This window comes from Phlebotomus papatasi, chromosome 2 (genome assembly GCF_024763615.1).
Source record: "Phlebotomus papatasi isolate M1 chromosome 2, Ppap_2.1, whole genome shotgun sequence".
Taxonomy (NCBI): domain Eukaryota; kingdom Metazoa; phylum Arthropoda; class Insecta; order Diptera; family Psychodidae; genus Phlebotomus; species Phlebotomus papatasi.
The window spans coordinates 60,755,786-60,777,317 of NC_077223.1; the positions used below are offsets into that span (position 1 = coordinate 60,755,786).

A 21,532-nucleotide genomic window follows, 5' to 3' on the forward strand; every position below is an offset into this window, starting at 1 on the left:
AAATTAATTAAAAATAAAAGCTCGGATAAATAAAAAAAATCTCTCAATACGATACTCGGTTAGTATAAATACCTTCAGTGGTGTAAATGCTATTATTTACAACATTTGAGTTTTTAGTTTTTTGATTAATAATCTAAAAAAATTATTTTAGGTTTTTGGGTAACGAAAGTACCATTTTTATCATGCTAAAATTTTAACTTTTTTGAAGTTAAATAGTGTAAAAGAGCCGAATAGTGTAAATCGTTATGGCTTAAGTTCTTATACATTATTAGGGTCGTACTATATTTACTAAAGAGTAACCATACGATCTTCAGACGTAGTTAATCTCTCTAATACCTTTAATCTGTTCTCTAATACCTTTAATTCCTCTTAAGAAAGTACAGCAAAGTTTAAGCTGTTAAATAAAAAATTGGCCTTATTTTATTTTTCCAGCTCGAGTTTTTTTTTCAAAAATAAAATATTATACAATTAGGAAAGACAAATTCTATATATTTATACCTTAAGGTAAACAAAAGCGAATACTGAGTTGAATAATTAAGTCTTAATTTTTCCAAGTCCAGTTTCTCACAGTGTGGTGTACTTTTATGCTACAATTTTTTTCAGTTTAATTATATGTTTAGGAGTTTAGTCATTACAGCAATGAAACTCATCAAAACTTAATATACACATTATGTAGAGATAAATAAACTTTATTAATTCAATGTAATTCCACATAATGTTTAAAAAAAATTGTCTTCTTTTTTTGGGCTACAGCGAGTTGAGGTATTAAATGGATTTGTGTACCCTAAAATTGAAAGTGTGAAGACTTTCTCAGAAATTTTCTAAAAAAAAAATATATATCCAAAAGTCAAATAAATCTTCAATGGATTTTCCATTGAAGTTGCTTTTGGTTGGAACACTGTTGCTCTCGCGAGAGAACTATTTAGTGCGCCAAGTAGGCCACGGATTGCCGGTCAATGCTCCGCGAGACATCAATTGTGTAACCCAGTTAAGTGTGCGATTTCGTTGGGTTTCTCACTCTCCCTCTTTTCTCAGCGAAAGTATCGGACATGTCCTATTGTCTAAGGATATACCATAGGATATTTACCTGCCAAAACTCTACCGATCAGTCGATCGGTGTCTTTGGAATCATCGGTAAAGAGGATTTCACGTTCACCAACTGTCATTGTTGCTGTCAAAGGATTCACGTTTTGCTAATTTTTATATTTATTAATATATATATATTTTTTTTAAATACTGATCTAACGTTGATTCTTTTGACTAGTTTATCCCAATTTTGATACACTATTTATGGCAATTAAATACAGCACAGTGTCAATTTGTTAAATGTAATCCCAGTATCACAATTTAATAGAATCACTAGTGCTCGTCCTAAATGAGTCTCGATAGAATTCAAACTGACATAACATCATTATTCTCACAATCACCATCTATTTTCTCACTCATTTCGCTCCCAAATTTAGTGCCTTGGTGCCTTTTTTTTGTGTCCTTAAACCTTTGTGAAGTGATGGAAGTCTTCAGAGATCCATTTGTCCGTTACACTTCCTGCGGTGGCGCTGTCGTCACGTGTAATATGCACCGTGCGAGGGAGACAATATGCTTTCACACGTTCGTTTGGCGCGACTGTCGAGCGGACACTGAGATGGTGAATTGGCGCTCACCACCATATTGCGCGATGACGTTCACACTTGCTCAAATCTAGTTGGATAGAGCGAGATGAACGCACTCTCCTTTGAGCTAAAGTATAACAGAGATGCCCTGTAGTGCACTCCTATTAGGCCATTTTTTATGCCAAAAAAATCCATTATTGTTCTCAAAAATTTGAGATTTTTTGTCATATTAAACTTTGGAAACCTAAATTGTTCAAAAAATGGCCTAAATTTCCAGTTCTCAAACCAAATTATCTATCGTTGTCTATCTGATTCATATTATATCGCTCTTTCTCGGCAATCTGTTGTCCTTGATGAGTTCATCGACACACATTTCTCAACCGATCTTGCGCACTCCAGTCGACTCCTTTGACATTTTTCTCCTGGCGGGAAGTTTTTTCTATCCCTTTTTTTTCAGTAATTTTGCACGATAATTATGCAACAAGCAGAGAAATTAGGTCAGTTTATGTGGACGATGACAACATTGCTTGCAGTTTTCATTCGCTTTTCATAAATACATGAGACATTTTCCGCAGAAAACTGGTTGAAACACAGCCATTAGAAACCACCCCAATAATGTAAGAGTTAATACACTGGCTCAATAGATGGCAGTGGTGGTCAACCACCCCTAAAAATATCACACTTTTGACACTTAATTTTTCAAATGTACGGGGTCAATGAGCTGGATGTGGAACAGGGTATATCAAGGCCATTGCGGAGTCACCTTCAGGACGAATCCTACCTTCAGGACATTCCCCCAGAGAGTCCAGTGGTGGCAGTTTGGTCCGTATGGTGACGCAATCGCGGCCAAATCATTTATTTCCACGCGAACTGTGCCAATGACGTGCGTTGAACTGCCCGAGAAGCATTGACACTCTATCGCGCGCATTTTTGCTCTCTTGTGCTGCCTTTCAACGATATACTCAACACGGTCGCTCAACTGCACAGAGACAAAAATCACAGAGATTATTGAAAAATGTTGTTGGAAAAGTGAAGGAAACCGCTGTAGATGGAGATTGCTAGCTGATTCATTAAACTTCAGAGAAGTAGTGAATTAATTTGTCATTATAATGCAACATGTTTTGCGAGCTTCATGATTGAGAATATAAAGAGATTTACTTATTAAACCAAAAGGCAAAGATTATGTTTTAGAAAAATTGTCATAATTTATAATTTTAATTTTGTCTTTGATAATTAATGAATGTCCTATCTCGATACACTTTGGAATAGTTCAACTAGCGAATCAAAAACTCATTACTTTATGCAAACTCGTATTCATAAGCATTCATTTCTGTTGCTCTTTGCGAGTTACGTTATCTTCTGCGCGGCTGCACAGTTAAAAACAGAGTTGGGACTTGAACTGCGAAGGAAAATGAAAAATAAAATAAAATGGGACATTTCAGTTCAAGAAGATAAGGTAAAGTACCCTTACTCGACCGAGTTCCTCTATTCGACCGGTGGGTCAATTTTTGAATATTTGATGGTGAATTTCATCAATTTCTATGAATTTGTCACTGATTCGTATTATTTAAAGAATAATTGACCTATTAATGTTAGATCATACACAAAATATTATAGCAAATATAAATAAATTGAATAAATAAATCTACCGGTCGAATAGAGGAACCGGTCGAATAAAGGGTACTTTACCTTACTTTCCATCATATCGCTTTTTGTATCTACATAATATTGCATTTGTGCAATGTACACATTCATTCGATAAACCAAACTATTTCGGGATGCAAATCTTTATACAAAATATACCTACCACGAATGAGTAACTAGACTTCAGATTTTTTTTTAATTTATAGAAGTAATTTTAAGTGAAAACCTAATAATACACTTCTCCTTTTTACTCTTTATATTTTCTTCTTCTTCATTATAGTAAGAAATGAGATCAATTTTAATGCTGACCCACCTTAAGTGTGCCTAGGAGTTATGCTCCTGTATCTGATAAGCGATATATTGACTCCAGTCAATATTTCTCAATATCAAGAAGAAAGGGCTTAAATTAATAAAGTCGTCTAGCGGTAAATCTCATGGAAAGAAGCAGAAAAAGCTTCAGTTCCACGAGTTCTAATATTTCGTAAAGTTTTGCTATCCACTTCTCCATGTTTATTGTTTACCAGTTCGTAATTTATTTATAAATTTTAATTTCGATTAAACTAATCGGATAAATTAATTATCAGTTAATAACCTGTACACAACTGCTTCATAACCGGTCGGAAATGGATCAGACTAAATCTTTAATTAATACCTAGTTATGGGCTTTAGACCTTACTGATAAGATCTGAATGGTAGGCCTTAATTAAGGACTAGATATTTCTACATACATAAACGGCAGACAAATTGAATTGTTTCATGGACCTCCTGATTTTACTTCCGAATATTTTACAAACAGTAAAAATTACTGTGATATGTTTGATTTAACCAGAAAAAAAACTCTTTAAAATTCTAAAAAACAAAAAGTATCATGTAAAAAAATTTATTCTAAAAAATACTAACGAAAAACAAAAAAAAACACATTTTTGGGTTTGTGATATGTTCAATGTTGTCACTATATACTATTGTATATCAAAGACGTAACATTACATAATTATTATTAATAAATAATAATAATATCACTGAAATGACTAATGCCCAACACACAATAACTTTTGTTTAGTAAACATGTTTTTGATATTTCAATGAGAATGAGCGGGATCTAGATCTAGTCATCTCGCTCACTCTCATTGAAATGTCGAAAACATGTTTACCAAACAAAAGTTATTGTACGTTGGGCATTAAGCATTACAGATTACAGGTAGTCTCACAAATATGTTTACAATACAAAAGTTTAGTTTGCTGTGCATAATGACCAGTGCACAATAACTTTTGTTTTGTAAACATGTTTTTTCCATTTCAATGAAAATAATTGAGATCTAGATCTATTCATCTCGCTCATTCTCATAGACAATTTCGAAAACATGTTTAACAAACAAAACTTACTGCGCTTTGGGCATAATGGTCAACGCACAATAACTTTTGTCTTACATATTTTTGAGATTTCAGTGAGAGTGAATGAAAGCTTGATCTAGTCATCTCGCTCACTCTCACAGGATATTTTGAAAACATATTTACAAACAAAAGTTATTCTGTTCTAGGCATAATACGCATCAAACAAGTTTTTTGTAAACATGTGTTTGACATTTCAGTGAAAGTGAAAGTGATATATATATTATACAGTAGACTCTCGTTGATTCGGCTCTTTTAAGATCAGACTACTTTTTAATTCGGGCGGCAGTTAAATTCGAAAAAAAGTTTGTTGACATTTTTCAAGTTTGATTATGATTATCTAATGAGACAACCATACTTAAATTTGCCATGGTTTGTCTTAGTTTCTGATTTTGCATTATTAAGGGATTTTCGTGAAATCTACAATACATATGAGTAGGGTGGAATAACCGGCTATCGCCATGTTTAGGAAAAAATTAAATTCATTTAATCATAACTTTTGAATCCTTGTTACAAGATAAGTCAAATTTGACACAAAGTTACTTAGATGTATTGGCTCTAGATACGTGAAAACAATAATCCTAGAACATAACGCTGGACTACTTAAAAAACTGATTTTTATTAATAATGCAAAAATAACCATTTCGTCGCCACTTTTTACCACTTTTCGCCAGTTTTGTAAAATTTGTAACCACTTCTCGCCACCCACTTGAAAAGATCCACACTCGGTTATTTTAGGCAATGCTATGAAAAGAATACATTCACCATTTCTCTTTCCTTGTGATCACTTTATTATTACTCTCTTTAAATGATTTTTCTTCACTTTTATTTGAGAAATCAAATTATGGGGCTTTTGCAGAAAGTAAACAATGCAGATTTGACAACTGAGAATGTACGAAATGAAGTTAGCGTCGCCTATTGAAAAGATATGGCGACAGGTGGTAAAATCAATTCCAGAATATTACCACTTCTCGCCATGCCTCATTTTTATACAAAAATAATATAAAATGAAATATTAATTGACTAAATACAAATTTTATGTATTCCACAAGTGCAATTAAATATTCAATAGACAAATTATTTACCCAAATAGGTATTTTTGGCCTGATGAAAATTTGACGACACTTAGTACATTTGGTAAGAGATGTTGGATTCGGTGCACTTGCTTAAAATATTGCTCTAAAAAGTGATCAAAATCGTGAATCCAAAACGAATAATTATTATTTTTCGAGTCTATGCGTAGAAGCAGAAACAATACAAAAAAATTGCGACTCATTTATTTCATAAATTGCGAAAAATAGCGATTTCAATGTAAGTGGCGAGAAGTGGGGCACTGGCGAGAACTGGTGATTCCACCCTACGTAAACTCAATATGTGTATGCAGATGAATAAAAAAATCGTTGTATTTCAAAAAGTATGTCGCCCGAATTTCTCTCTAATTCGGTCCCAAACATTTCGGGACATTTGGGACATTTCGGTCCCAAATGCCCAAATTTGAGAGAGTCTACTGTAGTTTTAATCTTGCACATTCACATACGTATTTTCGAAAACTTATTTACAAATCATAAATTATTTTGTGTGTGTGCACTCTACTCTGAAAAAAAAAAATTGTCAAATTAACAATAAAAGTTTGTCACATTGAATGTGAGAAACATTTTGTGAAATTTGAAAACAACGTCCTTTTGATAAATTTCAACAAGATCCATTTGTACATTTACCGAACATTCTTTTCTCAGTTGCTTGTAGCTTCACTTATTAAATGTATTTTCGAAATTGGATATTGGTGTGAGTGGACAATAACTTCAAAAAATATTCTGAAGAATCAAAAATTATTCTGTTTTCCTACTCAATTGCCGAACAAAACTTAGGAATTCTGTGTAGATTAACTATAGTAAAAAACAGCCTAATAAAACAAATCTGTATAAAACATAGGTAAAACGCAATCTTTTCTTATTGACTAAATTAGATTTTGATTTTTAATCATTCTTCAAAAAAAATATATGTAAAAGCTTGACAGTGTACGTATAACTCTTCAAGTCTTTGAGAGCATTGATTACACTTTTCTAATAACCCATAAATTTTTTTTTCATATTCTCATTTGAGGCACGTCTGTAAACGTCTCATATTAGACAAGAAATGCAATTTCAGATAGTTTCACTTTCTCTTAAAAATGTTTTAAAAAAACATTTTCAAAGCCACGTTTAACAGTCTGCGCCTTGTTTCCAAATTATTTAACTTTTACAAGTCTTTTCCACCATCGTGACTCTAATTCCACGTCGCTGAACTCGATCAAACGCCAACAAAACGAATTCACTTTCTCCCAATTGGAGAAAATGTTGCTTGAGAAAGTGAAATGAATACCTGTAATTTTGTGCCATTCTTCACTTTCTTGGGGGGATTTCTTTTAGTGAATGGTTTTTCGGGCATAGATGACAATTTGTTAGTGTCAATTACCATCTCTGCTCCTTTTGTCGTTTGGAATGAGTTTGACATTGTGTTTCGCAAAAATTCCCCCCAGAGAGCGTGGTGTGAGTGTGAGAGCGAATGGCGCTGTATGACAATTTTGTGAGAGAGTGAAAGGGACAGTATGCTATTGAGAGTGAGCCTGAGAGAGAAGAAGAGCTTTGTCGCTAGAGCGCTTGTGACTGGATGGCCTAGATCGTGAAGGTCGACCGTCGCCAGTTCATTCAACTCGGCCCAACGAGCAACTTTATCTACTGAACGATAGCACAGTGAGTCGCTATCGTCGGATCACAGGCATTATTTTCGAGCTCCATTGATAAACCTCCCATTTGCACCCACCTCACCCTCCCTTTCTTTGTCACTTTGGACGCATTTCCCAGCGGAAAAATCCATTTTAGTCCCCTCACATTACCCCATACACTGTCAAAGATACGCGACATCCACAGATTTTCGTCAAACTGTAAGAATTTCTTTGTCATTTTCTAGGTCACATCAATTCAATCTTGTTAAATTTCAATGAAAATTTCCCACAATCCACTCAATTGAGCGCATTTTCATCTCATTTTTTTTCATCTAAACTCGCAGATTCTGTGAGAAGAATCTTTCATCGGTAAATCGCCTCATTTGAATTATATATATTTTTTTAAGTTTTATTTTCAAACGCAAAAAAAAATGTCTGTTGCTAATGACCATCGATAAAAATCGACGGTTTGATAGCACAGCAACGAAAATAGATTAATTGTATAAAGTCGAAGAACGAGAAAAGTAACATTTTTAAGCAGATTAGACGACAGAGAAATGAAACTATGAACCAATTTTCAAAAATATATTAAATATTAAAAAAAAATGGTTGATCAAAAACTTAGTTTAATAAAAAAGATTGTAATAAAAACTTTTATAATAAAGTGGTTAGGTAAATTATAACTTGTAATTGGCGGATTATTTTATTAAGTGTTAAAGTTACAGTCTTAAGACGAATCTTGTGCTATGTTTTTAAACTACATATTTAACATAAACAAAAATAGTATTAAAAATCGTTTCCGAATCCGAAGGAATTTCATCATCATAAATAACACATCATAAATCATAAATAACACATTTTAGTTATCTTTCTAATTCTTACATCACTGTTAACAGTGTCATCTATGTCTATACAATGACATTTGGAATTTTTTAAGGGTTGACCTATTGAAGTCATACTGTATTAAGACCTTTTATTAAATACTTTGATAATATACGATATTAAGATAAATGGTGTGCAACTTGAAAAATGGAAAGAATGATATTAAAACTGCAGTAGGGTAAATGTCCTAATTCAAAACCATTTTCAGATGCTTTAACTTTGACAGAAGATTCAACACATTAAGTTCATATTTTTTTCTGAAGACAATTACATAAATTTGCTCCTTGACTCTTCTAGAATGTTACTATTTAGTGAAAATTCTTTAGATATAATTTGAAAACTTCTTAAATACAAGAAAAACACACAAGTGCAAAATGCTTCTATTGGAAACAAATTAATCCAAATGGAGACAAAGGATTTTTTCTAATTGGAGACAAACAGTGTAACTGAGACCACGATGAAAGGCTTCCAAAACCTTGTTGAGTTGCTCTTGAGTGCAGGATTTGTTCTTATTCCTGGTCTTTTTTCCTTTCCCATCTGAGACAATAAGAAAATCTCTAAAAAAAAAAATCATATTTCCGGTATTTCCAATTGAAGCATTTGCAGACACTTTAGACAAACCCTTATTGTTCAAGAAATAAGTAATTATTTCATTTCAAAAACTTCATGAACCGTTAACAATAGATTGATTAGCACTTAATTTAACTAAAATTAGCCAGAAATGTGACATAAATGTTAAACGAAACGAATAAACAAGAGTCACCTCATTGTGTATTTCATTGGAAAACATGGTCGATCGGTCAAAAATTCGATGGTGAAAAAGTATACTTTTAATTTTTCTGAGAAATTAACAAATTAAAATTTGTGAATATGAATGGATTTTTGCTTTATTTGGAGCAAAATTAATTAAATAATGAAACTGTGGTACAGAAAATATATAAATACAATAATTTAGTTCTGTATTTATTGCGAAAACTATGATGTTTCCATTTGTAGTAGCGAAAAATTTCCATTTGGAGCAGGTGTTGAATTAGCTTAATTTACCCTACAGCTTGAACATAAACGAAGATTTAATTTATTTTTATTACATTTGTATAATAAAAAAGTGTAATTTTACAATTTCATAACTTATGCGCTAGACACACTAACGACTTAAGCCAAGAGACGACTTAGTGGAAAATGATGGAAATGTAGTTTAACCATTATTTCTAACAAAATTACACTAAGCCGTCTCTTGGCTAATCCTCAAGTCTGACAAGGCCCTTACGCTCATTATAGCCGTTTCAAGTAATAATTCAGCTGTTCAGTTCGTTAGAGATGTTTCGTCTTTTGAATTAAATTGTATTAGTATCAATAAATGAAGTCAAATTTGCATTTTCGGCAGCCAATTTTTTCTGTAATTTTTCGTTTCTTTCAAACTGATTTCTCTTCTAATAAGTGTAGATTAAAATAAAAAAGTCAAATATAAAATGAAGTATTAGCTTGACCTTACCTCAACCTTCAAAATTCTAACCTCATTCTATCCATCTTCATATCTGCTACATAATTTAATTCTTGAGGTACAGAGGCGCTAAATAGCTAAGTACGATTTGGAAATGAGCAAACAAGCCAATTTTAAATTCACAGACATGATAGTGAGAAAAAAAATTCGCGCATTTAGCGCAAGATTACACCTTCATTGAGAATTGGGAATCGCGTGAAAGGTTCATTCCGACGAATTGATTAACAAAAGAAACATTTATTGGGAGGCGTGAAAGAATTATGTGCGGTGAACTCTTTCAGATGGGAAAATAATGAAGTCGATTTAGAGGTTAGATTTGAGTGAAAAATCTACTTGAACAATTTTACTGGTAATTCGCATTATCTAATTGCGAGGCATTGCTTAATTGATAGTCTGTACATGTTCAAAGATGGAGGAGCGTGAATTTTCTTTCATTCATGCTAACGTGGAATTTTCACGAGATCCGCGTGTTTTTTTTTTCTCGAATTTTATAAACATGATTTTTTGACAGTCTGCGGCAATTTGGAATGTGGTGCCGAACAAAAGCGAGTTTTGCAAGCAAAAAAAAAAGATCGAGTTTATTCGAGAGTTTGGATCTTTTGAATACCGACCAGTCGTAAAAATTAAAAGTGAAGAAGAAGAAGCGATACTCGGGGTCCTTCGCGATCACTCGAGTCCCAGTTGACGGTCAGTGACCCAGCGCATGCGAAATAGGCCAAAACAGAGAGAGAAAAAGACCTCACGCGCTCTCTCAGTGAGTTAAGAGTGAGTGAGATGGTGATTCTGTGAGCACTACTGGTCTGAACGAGAAAAAATGATAGTCCAAGTGGGGTGAACGATAAATGACAGCGTCAACTTTCATTTTGATCGTAAGACTCGTCCAACTGATCGCCTTTGATCACTTTCTATGTCGGAGTCACTTTCATTTTTTGGCTTTCGCTTTCATCGCGTTTCTCTGGCCACGATTCAACGATCTTTTTGACTCGTTTTTCACATGAGAAAGTACACCTTTTGATGGTTTTTACGAAGCGGAAATTTCCGAGAGATAAAAACATCTCAACTCAACTCTGGGATTGGCAACGCAAGGGAGGGTCCATCATCTCTGACATTTGAATTAGATTCAATTCAGTAATTAACTGATGAAAACCTCAGAAAAGTAGAAATTGAAATAGAAAAAAAAAGACCTTTCGAAAAAGTCACAAAAAACCCCCCAGAAAATGCGTCATTCGTGATACTTTTAGTATCTTGCCTCACTTCCCCACATCTTCAACCAATCGATGGTGTTGCTTTGGTTGTTGGTTGAAGGAAAAGGCACCCATGTGGCCAGAATTAGAAATGCGCCCCAACCCACTTACATAAAACGGGGTTGCTGAGCCACACGCTCCCCTTCGATCGATACGGGGTTATTGCCGGTCAAGGCCATGAGCGCGCTGGTATCGCTTTTGCCCGCAATCTAAGCCTAATGAGTGGGAAAGAGAGGTCGCTATTCGCCCCCTTCCCCCACCACTGCGCACGCCGAACGAGGTCAAAACGGACAAAAGGTGAAGAAATTGTCGTTGGCTGAGGAAAATGTGGGCAAATTGGATGGTACAAGAGAGAGAGAGAGAGAGAAACCAGAAAATTCAGAGTTATGAGGCACGTCGGGCCATCTTGTGGGCGATGGAGGCACTATCGTAAGTGCATTGAATGTGTGTGCAGGCAGAGTGCATTGCACTTGCTACTCTCTGTGACTCTATCTCTCTCCCTCGAGTCCTGAAAAGGGGAAGACACCTGCAGGAAAATGTTCTCAAAGTACGAAGGGAGCGCCAGGATGACACAGTCTTTTATTGTAGGGGTGATGAAGGGTGAATAAGAAAAAGTCATATAACCAGAAACACAGATACGCAGGGCGGTTTCGCATATTGCTCGAATTTTAAGTTTCATTTAGAAAGTTTATACAAAAATACCTATCTAATTATATACATGTATAAAACGTTTAAGAAATATATAAGTAAATTATCGAGGAAGATTTTTAAGTAATAATAAAACACTACTGTATCTTAAATATTGTTGACTCAAATTGAAGAAAAATTAAAACATAAATGATTAAAGTACCTAAAACAACCATTCCTCAATTTAACCCATTATTGTTCCACAGAGTGTCAATGTTGTAATGATGATTAAATCATATACACACATACCCTACTCCTACAGGTCAACATGAATAAATTTTCTCTAAAGTGAACCTAAAGAATATTTTTTCGGATCTGCAGAATGATGCTGTGCTTCTCGCCCACAATTAACATTTTGTTAGACCAGAGAACACCGGCGATGTTTGGGACATATATGGGACACTTTCGTGTTTTGACTAAGACAGTATTTTAAACAGTCGGAAAAGTATTTTAAACGTATTAAGATATTATATTGTCCATAGTAGGGGGAAATGGCGCACCTTTGAAATTAAGCTTTTTCTCCTGTTTTTAAATAAGACTAGACCTTATTATGATATAATTTAGCTCAACAAACCAATTGCGAAGTTAAATTACATCATGATAAGCCTGAATTCCATTTGAAAATAGGAGAAAAAAAAACCCAATTTCAAAGCTGCCCCAATTCAAAGGTGCTCCACTTCCCCCTACCCAGAGTTATGGACTTAAAAAAAAGAATTCGATGAAGCTCAGAAAATAAATGGATTTTCTTGGAAAAAGAAAAGTGTTCAAAATATCGGTCTGGCTAAACTGGAGAATGTCTTGATGCGCCGCTCTTTGAACATCCTCCAGGAGCAGAACTTTTAGCTGAGATTCTTTAAAATGTCAGTTTCTCAAAGATTTCTCTTGCTTGAGAATTTGGAACAGTAACATAAAATGAGTTCTACTGTTTCCAGACTCTGTCCACAATCCCTACAAGCAAGTTGAGGCAACATCTACACCTACTTTGCATGATGTGAATTTGGCCATTGTCCTGTGTAAAAACCTACAATTCCCTTAAGATCCCCTATTTTAAGATTTAACAGGAATTGAGGAGTTAAATTTAATCTTAATCCCTTAATTACGGACTTAGCGAAACAACAGCCTTTAACCGAAACTTTTCCGTAACATTCCGTAACTATTTTAACTCTGAAGATCAGGGCCTATATAATCCTGATGTGTACCGAATCTCTCTCAGTTTATTTGCTATTTCATTTCCGATAACATCGCTATGACCAGGATACCACAGAAGGATAATATTATTAGTCTGCTAATCAGCAATGATTAGGCCTGATATTTTTAAGAATTTTAACTAGCTTTTATTTTCTTTTTTTTACAATTGTTTTAGATTCAAATTAAAGAATTAGAATTTATTAAATTTTTGTTTTTTTTTCAGAAATGAAGGGTAAATAATTACTGTCTCAATAGTGGACCTTTATGAAGAACAAACCGTTTATATTGTCTTTCTGAACTTTAAGATAAAATTTAAACAATCTACTCTCAATAATATTTTCTTAAAGGTTGTGAAGTCAAGATCTCTATTTTTTTTTGGACCTCGATCATAATCTAAAAAGGGGTGGTAAAGTGCCCAAGACTTTGCGAAATGCTCGAACTCGTGACTTAGATGCTATACCGCAAAAGTACTTTCGCATCATTTACCATTTATCGGTTCTCAACCGATTTGAATTGATTCATAAATCACTCAAAAGATCCTCCAAAAGTTAAAAAAAAAAAATTAGTTATCGGTTATGAACCGGTCCAATACCGATTCAAAACCGATTCAGTTTTATAGGAAATTCCAAGACCTTTTCAACGACCCCAAACATGACCGCATTCGCTTGATAAATGCACTCTCTAGTGCCTTTTTATCCTTTGACATTGAAAAACCGTTATTAGGAATGATTCAACGGGATTTTCGTATATGGACGAGATGTCCGCCTGGGTTATCTATATCCAAAAATGAAAAAAAAATCGCACGACGCGCTTTCGAGCAATAAGGTAAAGTACCCTCACCCGACCGGGTTCCTCGATTCGACCGGTGCGGTGAGTCAATTTTTGAATGTTTAATGGTCAATTTCGGAAATTTTTATAAATTTGTCACTGGTTCGTGTTATTCATGGAATTATAGACCTTATTAATGTTAGATTATACGCAAAATATTATAGCAAATATAAATAAATTGAATAAATAAAACTACCGGTCCAGACGAGGAACCGGTCGAGCAAGGGCACTTTATCTTATAATGCTTCTCTCTCCGTAGAGTTCGAGCAGTAAAACTTAGTATAAATTCAAATTTATAATATTCAAATAGGAAAATTTGTGACTATAAATCAGTATATTAGTATCAGTAAAAGAGAGCAGTATATAAGGGAAACTGGGTCACCATCGAACACGGGGTAGTACCGAACACTGCAATTTTTTAATTAGATATTAGACTTCAAAGGACGACACATACATGTATTCATAGATACTATTGGAATACTTGTCCACGTCCAGTGAAGAAATGCTCGTTATAGTCCATGAAATTTAAAAATAAAAATCAGTCTTCGGTACTACCATATGTTCGGTGATGCCCCAGTTTCCACTAATTCGCTTTTTTTTCATCTTTATTATCTTCCTAGAGCGCAAACAGTATACTGATTCCCGGTTTTCAGTAACCCTTCAAAAGTGAACATTATCTCCAGACTTTTTCTTTTCCCTCCTACCCCTGCCTTTGTCTTTCCTAAATCGTGTTTATTTGTGTATTTTAAAATCCATTCTTATATTTTTTTGTTTTTCGATATGATTCGAGGCTGTTAAGGTGGATATTTCTTCATCTATGACCGAAACACTTTTCAATATCGAATTTTTGAAGGTCAAAGTTAAACAAATCTGGAGGTTCTATTTGTTAACAAATATGTAGAATCACTCTCTGGCATCAGTTAACCCTTTATAGCAGAGGTGTGCAAAAACCGTTGAAACCGAATTAACGTCAAAATAAGTTTGTATAGTAGCGTTTTGACCATTGACGTACATGTTTTATTTGACGTTTATTCGGTTTCATAACGGTTCTTGCACGCCTCTGCTTTATAGGATCTCCCATTGGAATTTGGTATCAGTAGTGCCCTCCTCCGGCGGATCCGGCTATTCGAGTACTTTGAATTGAAACACGGGTTTTGACCTGGTTATGATTTATTTCTTTTTGGCTCTTTACTATGTTTCGGGCATTTTTTGTCCCCTTTCTCAGGTCTCCCCCAAAAAAATCGTAAAGAGCCAAAAAGGAATAAATCATAACCAGGTCAAAACCCGTGTTTCCAACTACCAAAATGTAACCGAACCACCTACCAGTATTCGAGTACCTCGTCACTTAGGGGTGGCATCTTTGCTCGTTTTAGAGCGTGACATCATGTGCTCGAGTAGTAGGATGGAAAGTCACCCTACCTCTCATTCTTAGATCCGCGATTTCTTATAAGAACATTGATAAAATTAATTAATTGTGGTCTGAGTGAAACCACAAGTTTGTTTAAATTAGGATTAATTGGATAAAATTGATTTATCTTTCTCAAATATTTTATTTCGAAGTCTTAATCACCGTCTCTGAAGGTTATCTTAATCATAACCTCACATTTCCTGTAACTAAATGAAAAATTTCAAATTGGTTCTCAATCAACTTACGTAAATTGAAGAAATATTTACTGAACATAGGTTCAAAGGTTTTAATTTTTAATGGTTTCATTTACAATTTGTCAGTTACAAAAGCCATTGTGAACACTTCTCAAAGACTTCGTCAAAACTGTGAAGTAAAGAAAGGTCCAAGGTGCATCACTTTTCTCAAATAGCAATATATCTCTCTCATTTACCGCTTCAATTAATCTCGATGGAAAGTCACGTTTCACTTTCATCGACTCAATTTCACCATATATACATTTTTATTAATGCCCCACTCCCTTCTCCAAAACACTGAACAGTTAAATATGAAAATTGCACCTCTTCCTCTCAAGCTTGCTTTTGTTTTGAGAGGAAAGGTGTACCAAACACAGTTTCCTCTCAAGCGCCAAATATTTCCATTTTTTTTTCACTTTTTTTCTATGAGAAACCTTTCTCGTAAAATTAGAAACACTTCCCAATTAGAAATTTAGATATTTAAGTTATTTAGTTTTTTTTTCGGTGAATTTTGATCTCCAAAAGAGTGAGAATAATTTCACTTTCTTTGTTTGAATTTGACATAAAAATTTGGTAATATCCCAGTAACGAAAGAGTTTTGGGTTCGAAAAATTTTGACGGTGGCGACCCCCCAATTTCTTCAGAGCGTGGTGGTCACCATCAAAAACTAATTTAATTCTGTGCGGTGGCCACCAATGCGGCGGCGCTACGGTATTTTCCCCACATTCACCACCAAAAGTTCGGTGTTTGTACAGTAGTACGACGTGTAGGACTCTGTATAGTACTTGTGTTATGGAAAATTTGTACAGCGTGACACAAGACGTTCCTGGAACTTTGTTCCGGATTCGTCTGTCAGATGGCTGAATCCTCAGAGTTGTGATTTTTTTATTAGTGAAAAATGATAAATTAGTGTTTTTTCAAGCAATTGACCAGCAGGATTCCAGAGAGCAGTACAGGTACGTGATAATTTGATTGCAATTCTGTAGAGTTTTTCATTTTTTAGGTCTTAAAAACACTGAAATATAAAAGTGACGCTTAGTGAGCGTCCTTTGGTTTTTGGGGCTCCCAAGGCAAATTTTTTTTATAAAATATTCTTGAAGAGTCCCAAATTCAAGTTAGTAGTGCTGTTTAATAAGAAAAAAAAATATCTGGGCAGTAGATGAAAAAAAGGTTGCATTAGGAAGCTCTAACCTCATTCTAATTCATTTTCCATCCGGAAGCCTTTTTTGGGCCCCACATTCAATTTATAATAAGGTGTGAGAATTTCCTCAATCTCCATGGATAAGTGTATTGGGTTTAAAAAGGATTTCTTTGATAGGATTTTTTCTTTAATTTTTTTAGGGTAATTTAGGGCAACATGTTTTCATTTCTCAAACACTTTCTGTCCGGAAGTATCTTTTCTAGGGTTTCAGATCGTAATTAAGGATGAAATAATCGTATTTCCTCAATCCTTATGGATCTGCGTGTTATGTTTAACCCTTTAAGGACGAAATACTTTTTACTGACCAAAAATGAACAATGAAAATGAAACCGATAATCAAAATCAGTGACACGTTTTACATCTAATCTTGTAAAATCTAACAGTCTGATTCGGTGCATTTTTTACCTCTACATGATAGGGACAAAAATAACCTAAAAAATCAAGAAATTTTTCTGACGATACCAATGAATGATAATTGTCACTCTAATGAAAAATATAATGTATATGAGCGTAGTAACTTTCTAATCACAAAAGGGTTTTGCTTAAAAAAATTGGAATATAAAAAAAGTAATTTGAAAATTGCTCAATTTTGAGCTTAAATATAGCAAATAGCTGGACATTTGTAAAAAATATTCTAAATTCCTACAACTTTAAAAAATATGATACTCTCATGAATACAGAACTACGGTGCGCTTCCAATATTGAAACCATCACAAAAAGACAGCACTATTGTTCGAAGATGTGGTCTAACAAACAAAGAAAAAGAAAAGTAACGTTTTTGCTTATAACAGCAAATTATTTGAGGATCTGAAAAACCGTTGTCGCAAAGATTAAAAAATAAAGAATATAAATATATGAATGTTTCGTTTATATCTTTTCAATTATGTAAAAGTAAATAAATATTTAAAATAAAAGTCTTCACCATTTTTAATTATTACTGAGATATTTCATTTAGGTCTCAAATAATTAAGACTAAAAAATAAAGGCCGCCAAAATATGAATATTTCAAAATATAAAACTGTGAGCCTAGGTAAATGCTTGACGTAGACTGAAACATAGATACGTTCTGAAAAGGTCTTGACATCAACTACAACATAGTAAAATTTCAGCCCAATCGGATGAGTTACAGGTGATCTTATAGATCTCATGCATCTTACCCTTAGATTGAAGATCTTCAATGTCGTTTATTATTAAAAATTGTTGATTTTTTAATATTTATCAGAAAGTGCAGTCACCTGCACCTTATCACAAATGTAAGCTTTTTTCTTAATTTTTTACATAGTAAAATTTTATAAAATAAATTCTAATGAAACAAAATCCATTCACTAACAACTGAATACAAATAATTTTGCCCGTGACATTAGCTCTGAAAAATACGACCGATTTTAGTGTAAATTTTTCCCTGATTTCGTACACATTTCACGAGATATCTCCAAAACTACGTAGGTTGCTAATTTGGGGTTTTCGGTTGCCTATTCAATATTAAGTTGGCTTTTATTTTGGATTTATATTTTTTGCTAATTCATTCTACATTGACAGAAAACAGCTAATAAACCCAAAATTTTTTCGGCGCGCTAGAAACATATGGGAAACATAGGAAATGTCATGCCTCTGATTTTACCCATTCCCTCCCCTCCTTTCATTTTAACTTTTGAAGAGTAAAGTTAAGAAATAGCGAAAAAAAGGGCAAAACATTAAAAAGAAATAACTTTAGGTAGTCAGGAAAAAATATTTTATCTACGGGTCACACGGGTGACCCAATCGTCTTTAAAATGTTAAAAATAATTTATTTGATAGTTTTTTCGTTATTTACTTTTAATAAGAAAATATTTTTATATGGGATTTTTAAAACTATTTTGTATCATCGTTACAGAAAAACTGGAGTGCACCAAGTTAGCATTTATTGAGAGCCAGCAACTATAAACTTACGTCAAATGACGAGAAGGACGGACATAAGCGGTTAGGAAAACATCGGCAGAAAACATAATTTCTAATTAATTTTAATAAATTTTTCAAATTTTCTCGATTTTGTATGGTATTCGCACTTTCACGATTTAAGTAGCACATTTTGCATTTGGGTATATTGAGATGGCAACCCTAAAACATTATACTTCTTTCATATTTTAATAATTAATATTTCAAGTGGAACTTTTTACAAGTATTTAGATTGGACTGCTCATATTTAACACATAACTTTCGTTCTAAAATATTCATTTTTTTGTTTTTATTTCTATAAGTAACTTAATTGCCGTCACTTATTGAGATACAGAAATGTCATTTCCTGGACATATTTTCTGTCTTTCCCTACGTTGTTTTTGTGTTTAAATGTAAATAATTTTATATTATACAACTTTCTAAAACATAACAAAAAACAGTTTCTATATTTGAGAAAAAAATGAATCTTTGATGCAAAACATGTTATTTTAGCGCGATATGCCACTCTTATTCTTAGAAAATACCAGTATTACACATAATATTTCTGGAGATTTGACTCAGATTTTTCACAAATGTGACACTTTGCATGGATTAATACAAGAACACTTTTTTTTAATAAAATATTAATCAATAGTTAATTATTATTGAAAGAAATAGTTTTTTGTGCCTAATTATCATTTAATTTTTATCACTAGAATGAATGAAACGCCATTCTTTAATAATCTTTTTAAGAAAATCAGCAAAAATATTTATGAAAATTTAAAATTAAGGAAAATGTTCAGTATAAACCTTTTTAAGATAAAACCGGATTTAAAATGTACACAATTTTCTATCTAATTATGTAATGAAAAATTAAAAAATCCCAAAAATGCTCAAAATGCCACTAAAATCGCGAAAGTACGATATAAATAACATAAAAATTTGTAATTAAATTAATTAATTGTATTTTATAAATTTAAATGCAAATAAATTTAATTTTAGTATATATTTTAGATTTATTATTAAAAATACGGTTAAAACCGGTAAAAAACCGTTGGTCAGTTGAAATTAAAAAAATGTCGTTATTTTAAAATTCAAAAATTGCGAATTCCCCACAGCATTTTCACCACTCAACCCCGAACAAAGTTCCTGGAACGTCTTGTGTCACGGTCATTAAAATTTCCATAAGGCAAGTACTATACAGAGTACTACTTGTCGTACTACTGTACAAACACCGAATTTGCGTTACTGGGATATGGCGTGAATTTTGACATTTCACCTAGCAACATGTCTTCAATTTTATTTTCCATGTCCTGCCGTCTTTCGCATTAATTGTTGGTCAATTTGTGAAAATGACACATTGTTTTCCTCTCCAATTTATCTTTACGCTTTTATGCTCATGATTATTTGGCCAAAAGTCCACTGATTCATGTGAAATGTGGCTAAATTTGGGTCAATTTCTGATGTTATCGAGAAAATTCTTTTTCCAAAAGAAAAAAAAAAGAATTGTTTGACATAGCAAAAGTTCTCATATTCCACTGTGCAGTATACATATTTATGTGGAAATAATCAACACAAGAACCGTTTAGATTAGTTAATTGGGATACGATAAATAAATTAACGAATTTGCTCATCAGACAGTGTGAAATCAATCCAATTCGTTGAATTTATGGAACGAAAATAAAAAGTTCATAACATGAACTTGAAGAGAGATAGCCCAATATGTTTTATCTGAAATTCTTTTTTTTTTTACAAAATTGCAGGTTTCGAAGTTGTTATACCTAATCCATGTTCTTTCCAAATTCTACCTTTTGTTTTAATAGAAGATTTGGTCGAGTGGTTAGCGTCTTGGACCTTTTGTTATTTTGTTTTTAAGTCTCTCTTTTAAAAATCTCAACGCTTATGACCTGAGAGTTTGTCTGGAGTGTCGATTGCAAATCCCGCATCTGCAGCCGGGATGGGAATGGCAGGCAGAGAGTCAATGGCCTTCGGAGCGTGAGCAATTCCCGAATGCCTCTCTGTGGTGCACTTGCAGACTGGAGACTGAAGACTGAAGGGCGTTGTCACGGCAACCGAAGATGCCCTTGGCTGCCAGCCTCTCTCCCCGAATCCCGACCGACTCTCCCTTCCAGTGCACTTGAATCGCTTGGCGTCCCGGCGACTCCATAGGGAACCCATCCGTGTTTCCGTCTCGCGAGAGAATTTGTAGTAGTCCTGTGTTGAGTAGGTGAGTCATACTATTCTCTCTCCAACTTCGCTCCTCAGAGAAGCAAGAGAGGAAAATCAATCGAAGATTGGGGGACCGTCAGTGAGAATCAGAAGGGGCATATCTTTGATTAATGTAAGTCGGAAGTAAGAACTGAATTATTATTGACCGTCAAATTCTCACTATCACTGAGAAATCCTTAGAGACAAAAATCGTTTGTTCAATATTCACGGGGTTTTATGAAGTTTCTCAAATAAAATAATGAATTATCTTATACTGAAAGATAATTGCATTTTATCGTATATCATTTTCCTTTAATTTTTTAGAGACTATACGAATTACGAATATTTAAAATGTTTTAAAGACTTTCGTCTAAATTCTGGGACCAAGATGAATATCGAAATTTAAAGATTTTAAATATCACGAAATAATCTAAGGGCCAATTATGCGAAAACTAGTTCACCTGCCACTTTCTTGGATAAGTGATCAAAAATCATTCGATTTTAAATCCTCCAAATAACAGCCTAAATACCTCTAAACATTTGAGAACACTTTTCGTAATATTGCTATCCGTCAAAATGACAATTTTTAAATTCCATAGAATCGTCTTGATTGTGGTACTCATTTCAATACTCGAGTCCCTTTATTCAATTTCCGAAACTTGATCTTATTATTTTAATATTTAGGGTAAGTGTGCCAAATTTCGGCATAGTTGCATGCAAGCGTCAAAGTCTCAAGTTTGAAATGTAATATTTTAAATACAAATTGATTTTTTTTATTCTTTCTTCTGAAAGAATGTTGCTTGGAACCTTGTAAAGAGTTTACCGTCTTTATTTATTCTATAATCATTCTTAATACATTTTAAAATGAATAAAAATATAGACATAGCTTTG

The 21,532-nt window shown here is 33.5% G+C and overlaps 1 protein-coding gene across 2 annotated transcripts in view; it reads right to left on the reverse strand.

Annotated features, from left to right (window-relative positions):
• Window positions 1–21,532, reverse strand: part of LOC129801966 (ecdysone-induced protein 75B, isoforms C/D) — an 85,620-nt gene that overhangs the window by 57,091 nt on the left and 6,997 nt on the right. Inside the window, exon 1 of one of the 2 annotated variants that reach the window (XM_055847470.1) lies at window positions 1,088–1,644. The exons of the other annotated variant lie outside the window; for it this stretch is intronic. Coding sequence (XP_055703445.1) covers window positions 1,088–1,166 — 79 coding nt within the window. The 5' untranslated portion in view covers window positions 1,167–1,644. Of the gene's footprint in view, window positions 1–1,087; window positions 1,645–21,532 lie in introns of those variants that run through there. 2 annotated transcript variants of the gene reach the window in all.